Source organism: Marmota marmota, unplaced genomic scaffold (assembly GCF_001458135.2).
Source record: "Marmota marmota marmota unplaced genomic scaffold, marMar, whole genome shotgun sequence".
Lineage (NCBI taxonomy): Eukaryota > Metazoa > Chordata > Mammalia > Rodentia > Sciuridae > Marmota > Marmota marmota.
Window position 1 is genome coordinate 5,503,069 of NW_026000138.1, and position 9,081 is coordinate 5,512,149.

Genomic DNA, 9,081 nt, shown 5'->3' on the forward strand with positions numbered 1-9,081 from the left:
CGGGCGGTGGTGGTAGGTGCCCCCCTCGCCGCCCCGGCTGCGCCTTCCTCCCTGGACGCGGGCATCTGGATGAAGACGTCGCCGCCGCCGGCCGCGGGCCCGAGCACCAGGCTGGCGGGGAGGCCGCTGGCCAGGCCCGAGAAGAGCGCGGGCGGCGAGGCCGGCTCGGCCTTCAGGCTCTCGAACACGCCGCCCTCATCCACGCTGGCCTCGGGGCTGAGCGCCTGGCTGCGGCTTCTGCGAGACAAGGTGTGCGGTCTGACTGGCCAGCAGGTCCCCCAAGTCCTGCTGGAGCGCGGTCCCCTGGGGAGCTAGCTACTAAGAGGGCAGAGCTAGCCCCACCCCGGGGTGCAGAGGGGAGCCCCACCCCACCCCAGGGCGCAAGCAGGGCCATGTGAGGTCAGCAGGGAGAAGTCCCTACGATGGGATCCTGCTGGCTTTATAAGAGGGGCAGGGACCACAGGACACATGCAATAACGTTATGGACCCAACGGTGTCCTCCCGTGGGGTTAAAATGAGGTCATTAGGGTGGACCCTAATCCAGCAGGACTGGTGTCCTTTTAAGAAGAGGCACTTGGGACACAGTCACCCACAGGTGGGGACACAACAAGAAGGCAGCCACTATGTGAAGTGCCAAGGAAAGACTTGGGAAGAAATGAACCCTGAGCACCCTTGACCTTGACCTTCCAGCCTTCAGCACTGTGAGAAATCTCCACTGTTGAAGCCACCTGTGGCCCCCTGTGCAAGCTTACCCAAATAAATACAAATAGTCACAACAACAGGGTCAGAACCTTTACTGCAAACTCTATGTGTTGGACAGTTTTTTTTTTTTTTTAAACAATACCTTTATTTTAATTATCTTATAAGTGGTGCTGAGGATCGAACCCAGGGCCTCCAACGTGCTAGGTGAGCACTCTACCACTGAGCTACAACCCCAGCCCTGGACAGTTTTTTTAATGTGTTACATTGATCAACTCATTAAATCTCCCTCTCCACCCTGAATTGGTGCTGATAACATCCCCATTTCACAGATAAGGAAACTGAGACACATGGATTATTTGTCCAGAGTCACATGGCCGGTAAGGGGTCGGTCTGGCAGGGGGATTTGGACCCAGGCAGACTAACTCCAAAGCTGGTTTTCTTAACTGTTCTGCTTCACTGAAAAGCAAGCACAGAATTGTATAAACTCCAGGCCCTAGCTCTGGAGCTTCCCAAAGGGTCAGCCTTGGTCAGAGCTGGTATTTGGTGGGCAGCCAAGAGTCATGGGAAGACAACTCAATAGACGGACCCACATTGGAACCCAGACTCCATCTCTCCCAGGGGCATTATGATTCTGTACTCAGTTTCCGTGCTACAAAAATGGGCACAAGTTCCATTCATGTCCAGCATTCCTGGGGGCGGGTATCAAATTTAAAACATCCATTGCAATGAACTTGGACTGCATTAAGTGCTCAGCGCAGGGAAACTGTTCTCTCTAGGCCTCTGGAGATCTCTAAGGCCAAAATTTCGTTTTCTAGTTCCAAGCACAGGCTTCTGGGGTTGGAATGAGGCAAAGGATTTGGTGGCTTTTTTGGAGCCATTGCCAAGGAGCAGAGAGCCCAGAGTGACCCCTCCAGGAACGGGGAGCCCAGAAGTGACAGCAGTTTCCCACGAACACTGTACCCTGGAGTTCTGGAGGCCCCCATCCTTCTCTCAGGCTATGTGGACTCGAGTCACACCACAGACACGAGGGGAGGACAGGCTCAACGTGTATGTGCGGGGGAGGAAGGGGTGGGCACAGAGCCTCCCCACCTCCCTCCCCTGTATGTCCCCGAAGTAGGTGTGGCAGGCTCCTCCTCAGAACCCCAAGGGTCTCCAGATACATCAGGAGCCGCTTATAGGAAAAGCTGAATTGCATCCATCCTCTGGACCTCATGACCCAGGGCATACAGTAGGTGCTTAACAAACACATACAAGCTATCATTCAGTCATGCCATACAACGGAGGCTATGGGGAGTTGACAGCTGCTCTCACACTTGACCTCTATGGATTCTCTGCTCATTCCACATACATTTGATCATTTCACTATCCCATAAAAACTATCTAAAGGCTTCTCAGCTTACACTTCACATTCTCAGATGAATCCTAAAGATAGTACTGACAGCATCTCCATTTTACAGATAAAGAAACTAAGGCTCAGAGAGATGAACTTGCCGATGCCCTGAACTACCTGGCCTCAGATTCCAAGGTCATGACACCCTTCTTCCTCGCTACTCAGGGGCTTCCCGCCTACGCCGTCACCCCACCCCATCCCATCCCGGCTGCCAACGCTCATCCATGAGATTCCAGCTGAAATCTCTCTTCCTTGGTGGGGTCTCCTTGCCTCCCCCAAAATGCCTGCACCTGTTTCTGGTTCTCAGGTACCCTAACCTCCCCTGCCCGGGACCCGTCAATCATCAATGTATTGGGTATCTTTCCTGGAGACCTGTGGCCCTCAATCCTGGCTGCCCCTTATAATCTCCTGAAAGAGCTTTTGATAAATAAAGGTGCCCCAGCCCCCCCCTGCAGACTAATTCAATCAAAATCTTGGGGGTAGGCCCCAGCACCTCAAGTTCTGGAGACCCCCAGTGAATTCTAGCATGCAGTCAGTACTTTAGACTGGGCATGCTCCATAGGGTCAAGGGCCATGACTGTTTCTCTAGCACACATCACAAGTGCACTAGCACATAGAATATGCTCAATAAATGCTTCTTGAAAAAAAAAAAAAAATGAATAGCTGCATGCTAAGGCGCATGCCTGTAATTCCAGCAACTCCGGAGGCTTCGGCAGGAGGATTGAAGTTCAAGGGCAGCTTCAGCAACTTAGCGAGACCCTGCTTTAAAACAAAAATATATAAAAAGAGCTGGGGATGAAGCTCAGTAGAATACCCCAGGTTCAATCTCTAATGAAAAAATAAAGAAAGAAAAGAAAAAAAGAAATGCATGATCCCACTAAAATCTCTGAAAAGGCCTGCAATTGAAAAAAGAATTGACTTTATTTAAGCCTGCTGGTTCCCACAGAATTCCTTCTGTGCTTTTGAGACAAGGTCTTGCTCAGTTTCCCAGGTTGGCCCTGAGCTCTCAATTCCCTTGCCTCAACCTCCCAAGTAACCAGGATTACAGCTGTGCCCCACGCCCAGCTCACAGAATTCTTTTTATCCAAGGAAAACCTATGAATGTCTTGCAGAAAGTTTGTTAAACACAGCAGGGGACATGCTGGTCTGTAGAAGTCTCAGGGTTGGTCTCTTTGGCTTAACAAACTGAACCTGAGGAGGTACATTCTCATCAGCCGGGCACAACCTCCCCCTTTCCCCCCATGCTCCTTCCCCATCAACTCCCAAAGCCTGGGAAATGTGTGTCCTCCTCCCGGGGCTCTGGGTAATAATCATGATAATATTAATAATGACAACAATAACAGACACCATGGCTATGAGTCTCGAGGGTCAAGAGCTTTTTCTGAACTCCAAGAAGCAGAGCTCAGAAAGCACAAGTCCTAAAAAAAGAAAGCACAAATCCTGGCAGCGGCCACACTGGCCCATGTGGATACCTGCACTGCCCCACGGGGCTCTAGAAAGCCCTCCTGCTCCTCCAAGCCCTGAGTTCATGGCGCACTGGCACAACCAGCAAGACTCAATCCACCAAGAGCTTTTTATAGTTGGTCCCCCTTCCCTGAGCCGCTCCTGGATGGCCAGCTGGGATTTCATCCTAAATGGGAAAGACTATTCCTTGGGGAGACACAGAGGCTGCACTTCCAACTTAACCACTTAAGGTCTGGACCTGTGGCATCCCAGAACAAGTAGGGCTGCTCAGACAGGAAGCACCCAAAATGTGGTGTCTCAAAGCACAGAGTCTGGAAGACAAATAGACTGAGACCCAAATCTCAGCCCTGCCACTTCCTGGTCATTGACTTCAGGTGACTGACTTCCCCTCGATATACCTGTTTCCTCATCTGTAAAATGGAGACAGAAATAGCCCTGACCTCAATAGGCTAACAAGAGGGTAGTGGGGACAGTCACTACTTGGTGGCCATTATTTTTCTGCTATGGTCTCTGCCCTAAAAGATCTCATGGTCCACTTGGGAACAGAAGGCAAAGCTGTCTTCAGGGAGTGGAAGGCTCCAATGGACTTGCTTCTTACAAGCTAGATATATTTGTGCATTTTCACACTCATCCCTTATTTATAAGCAACTCTGAGTTTTATCATGTGCCATCTGCAGATGCAAAATTTGAGACGTAGGGGTGAGGTCACTTGCCAGAGGCACCATGGGAGATGTCCTTGTCTGTTTTCTGTTGCTATAACAAAATGCCTGAGACTGGGTAATTTATAAAAAATAGAGGCTTATCTGGCACACAGTTCTGGAGGCTGGAAGTCCACAAGCACAGGGTTGCTTCTGGTAAGGGCCCTCATACTGCATCATCACAAGGGGGAGGGAATCCCATGGAAGCAAGTGCGTGGGCCCAGCTCTCTCTTCCTCTTGTTATAAAGCCACTGATGCCACCATGAGAGCCCCACCCTGAGGACTTTAATCCTAATGACCTCCCAAAGCCCCCACCTCCAAATGCTATCAACATCTGACTCTGGGATGATGTTTTCAACTCGTGGATTCTGGGGACACACAACCCGGAACCACAGCAGGTGGGAGTTTGGCCAAGGGTTGACTGCCTGGTAGCCAGTGAGCGACCTTCCTGCAGAGCAGGCAGCTTCATCCCAACCTTGGTCCCAGAGCTGGGCCTGGACTGATGGATCCAACTTGTGATTTTGGAACCCACCTGAGTCACAGGGGACAGACAGTGGGATGTGAGGGCAGAAAAGCCTGGCTGTCTGCTCCACAGACAAGGAGGTCTGGGGCTGGAATGTCATTGCACCGTGAAAACAGGTCCCCATGGGGTACACTCTCTTGGATTTAAACAGATAGCCATTCTAGGCGACGAGCACTGTGTGCATGGGTTCCCTCTGTCGTGATCTACTTGGCATCTGTGAGTCATAGCCACACAAGGGACCAGAGTTGTTCACATCTTGCCTGCAACCTGGAGCTACCCCGCCTCCGACTTTTTAACCCTCACGCGTACAAGCCAGTGTTTTCTCTGCCCTAAGTCACCCAGAGTCAGACAGCAAACAACTAGAGACCGCTTACAGCCCAGAGCCCACGGACACCATTCAAACCACCGACGGCAAGCTGTTTCCCTGCCTGGATTTTCCTGCAGAAAACAGAGTAAAGACAATGGCCAGTGCCCCCCTCTGCATGTGACCCAGTCAGTGCTACCCCACATGGCCCTGCATGCCCCTCCTGTCAGGAAACCTAAGTGATGAAGAGCCTCCTTCACAGTCGTTGGCCTCTCCGTGTGGGTTCTTAGTGTTGCCCACTGAAGTTTCTGTCTCCTCCAGATTCAAGTGTGGAAATCCTGACCCCCTGAGTGATGGTACTAGGGTGTGGGGCCTTTGAAGATGAGTGTGCCATGATGATGGGGTTCATGCCCCAGGACTAAGGCCACAGAGAGATCCCTGCCCCTTCTACTCTATGGATATGCCCCCAACTAAAAAAAAAAAAAAAAAAAAAAAAGCCCATCTCTCCAGCAGGAAGCAAGCTCTCGCCAGAGTCTGCTATCACCTTGATCTTGGATTTCCCTGCTTCCAGAACTGTGAAACATAAATGCTTGCTGTGTAAGCTCCGCCCCCCGCCTGTGGTATTTTTGTTACAGCAGCCTAAATAGACTAAGACATCTCTATAAATTAAAACACCATGGGCTGGCACAGTGGCACACGCCTATAATCCCAAGGGCTCAGGAGGCTGAGGCAGGAGGATCGTGAGTTCAAAGCCAGCCTCAGCAGTTTAGCAAGGCCCTAAGTAACTCAGTGAAACCCTGTCTCTGAACAAAATACAATAACGGGCTGGGGACGTGGCTCCATGGTTAAGTGCCCCGGTTCAATCTCCAGGACCCCTCCCCAAAGAAAACAAACACACTCCATGGGTACAATCATTGCTAAAATGAGTCAGGTAGTTCATCTAACACACAGGGTGTGAAAATGACCATAAAAGTGAGAGCAAGTTATTATGTGATGGGTATTTAGCATAAAGCCATCACTGTGTGCTATGGTTTAGGTATAAAATGAGTGGTCCTCTAAAGTCCATTTGTAAAGACTTGGTCCCAGTGGTGGTGGTACTGGGAGGTGCTGTGGACCTTTAAGAGGTGGGTGGGGCCTGATCAGAGGTCCTGAGGTGCTTGGGGGTGTTCCATTGAAGGGGGCCATGGGAACCCAGTCTCTTTCTCTCCGGTATTTTCAGACATACTCGCTTATTCCCACACATGGAGCCACCATTGCCAGCCATGCCATGAGGTGATGAGGCCAAGGGGTGGTGCTGAGCCTGTGCTGTGCCATTGGGGTTCTCAGCCTCCAAAACTGTGAGCTAAATAAACCTTTTCTCTTTGTAAAGTTAGCTGCCTCAAGTATTTTGTCGTAGGAATGCAAAGGTGACACTGCCAAGAGGCAGGTCTTTTCAATCCAGTTTTGGGCTGTCCTTCATTACTCAAAGCTGGGACCCTTTGGGTGCAACAAAACCCGGGGCCACCTACCTTTCCGGTGGGATGGTGTCTGTGTTGCTGCTGTGCCGCCTCTGCATCTTCCTTAACACCTGGAAGCCAACACAGGAGTGAGCCAAGCCTCCCACATGCCTCTCACCTTTCAGGTCACCATGGCAACCACCAGCCAGTCCCACCTGTATCCTGCATCCCTAGAGCTCTCTGACCTTTTTCAAACTTTGTTTCTTTTTGTGGCCACTTGATCCTCAGTTCAATATTTATTTCTGCAGGAAGAATGATCACGTTTTGCAGATGAAGATGTTGGGACATAGAGGTGGAGGAGGGTCTCATGGGAAAGGAGATGGGAAGGAAGAGAGGTGTCAGATGTGGTGAAGAGAGCAGTGGACAGGTAGTCAGGAGATGGGGATTCTGGACCCATGCTGTCCCTAACTGGCTGTGTGACCTTAGGCAAATCAGTAACCTCTCTCTGGCTCCATATTCCCCATCGGTTCCACAGGTGGAGTGGAGTAGCCGAACACAAAGCTTCCTGCCATCCCTCGTATTTACTGAAGCAGGTTGGATTCTAATGGAGACATGTCACCTGGTTCACTGTGAGGAACCACATGGACTTCAGACCTCCATGGTGACGACGGCTGAGGTGGATATTCAGGGCTCCTGGTGGGAATGCGACCACTGGATCCGAGAGAAAGCAGCCTTCCCTTCCTTTTCCTCTCCAGAGGGACACACAGGTCAGGGAGCTAATCAGACTCCAAACCCTGGATGGCACAGAACGCTTGGGTAAATAATTCACATATAGTCCAGTAGATGATAATTCTCGTGACATCAGGGCTAACTGTACCCATCTGCTTATTATCTCTGGGTGGCTCCTTATGGATCTCTCCTTGAGTCTCTCTAGGACAATTATGATCTGAATGTATTTTGTCCTGTTGACAAAAGAGGAGCCCTTCTGATTGGGGAATTCAGAAAATATGGCTTCCCACTGAATCCAGAATAAAACCCAAAGCTCTGCTCACAGCCTACAGGTTCTGGCTGACATAGCATCACACACTTCTAACTTCATTTTCTTCCATGCTCCCTTCTATGATGCACCTCCAGCCTCACTGGTCTTGCTGTTCCTCCAACATGTCTGCTGGTCCCTGCCTCAGGGCCTTTGAACTGGCTGTTCCCTTTCCCTGGAATGCTTTTCCCACTGTATGTTGAAACGCTAGTTCCTCAGGTCAAAGGTCACCTGGGGGGGGGCTTCCCTGTTCACCCCTGATTCCTTCCACCATTTCACTGTTTTATTTTCTCCACAGCACTTACCAGCTATTTACATGCACGTTAATTAATCTGTGATCTCTCCCCGATTAGAATGTAAATTCCACAAAAAACAGGAATCCTGTGCACCTGGTTTGTCCCTTTACCTCTGCATCTAGAGTGCTGCTGGTCACAGAGAGCACTCTGCAAATATTTATTCAATAGATAAAACACCCATGAGTCTCCCACTTACCTTTTTCTAGATCCCTTGCTCACTGTCTCACCTCTCACATAACAGAAGAAAACATTGTGGTACACTTTCCATGAATAGTTTTGGCCTCTTGGAATATTTTCCTGTCCAGGACCACAGATGGTCCCAACTCTTAGTTCAGGGCTCCATAACTGGCTATTGAATGACTTCTTACTCCTGACCGGGCTTCTTAGGGACATAGAATAGACAACCCTTTTCCTTTCCCTTTCAGAACACTAGTTAAGAAATGGGTCAGCAGCACCATCTTTATGTATAAAGGAAAGATCATTACATATATATTTTCCTCAGAACTTGCAATCTTGCTTAATAACTTAGCCTCAACCTTCTATCTGCCAATACTTGCAAATAAATCCTTGGAGAAAATAAAATACAGCATCCCAAGGTTTCTAACCACAAATTTGGCACAACCTCCTAAATAGAGTGCCCAACACTACTTTCAAATGCTTGCTTTTGAAGGGTCTTCAGATTCTGTGTTGGACGCAGGCCATACATAATTATTTCAACATTGAATTCTGGAATAAATTTTTGCACCTAAATAATTGAATGAAACGCCTTTTAACCCTCTGCTCCATGCATAGGTCTAGCTCCCTATGAAGGACCACACCGAGACTTTTCTGGCCGTTACTAGGCTGCCCCGAAGTGCCCGCAAGGGAGCATCTCCTGCATCCCTCGCACTGGAAGAGGGCAGGTGCACTTTGGATACAATGTCGCCATCGCTTCTCATTCCAACAACCCCATGCACAACGGAAAACACTCTTAAGGCTCCAAGGGCTTCACAGACCACGCGGGGGGCGGGGGAGAGCCGCGTACTCTTTTTTACCTGCCCAGACAATTCAGCAATCACAGCCGCATCATTCACATCCAGCCAAGCCAATCACTCGCCGGTCCTGTGCGTCACGTGACTTCCGAGTACTTCCGGCCTCTGGTTGGGTTCTGTCTCTGGTTCCCAAAGCCGGACGCTAGGATCCCCGCACAGTTTCACAGTCGCACGCGACTGCCCGTCCCCTTCTCCTAGCTT

The 9,081-nt window shown here is 50.1% G+C and overlaps 1 protein-coding gene across 1 annotated transcript in view; it reads right to left on the bottom strand.

Moving 5' to 3' along the window:
• Rnft2 (ring finger protein, transmembrane 2) overlaps positions 1-9,029 on the bottom strand; it is a 68,771-nt gene extending 59,742 nt beyond the window's left edge. The window contains 5 exon segments of the mRNA XM_048785488.1: positions 6-41; positions 44-237; positions 6,590-6,648; positions 7,137-7,311; positions 8,884-9,029. Of these exon segments, the coding sequence (XP_048641445.1) occupies positions 6-41; positions 44-237; positions 6,590-6,648; positions 7,137-7,160 (313 nt within the window). The 5' untranslated portion in view covers positions 7,161-7,311; positions 8,884-9,029.
• Between the last annotated feature and the right edge of the window lie 52 nt (positions 9,030-9,081).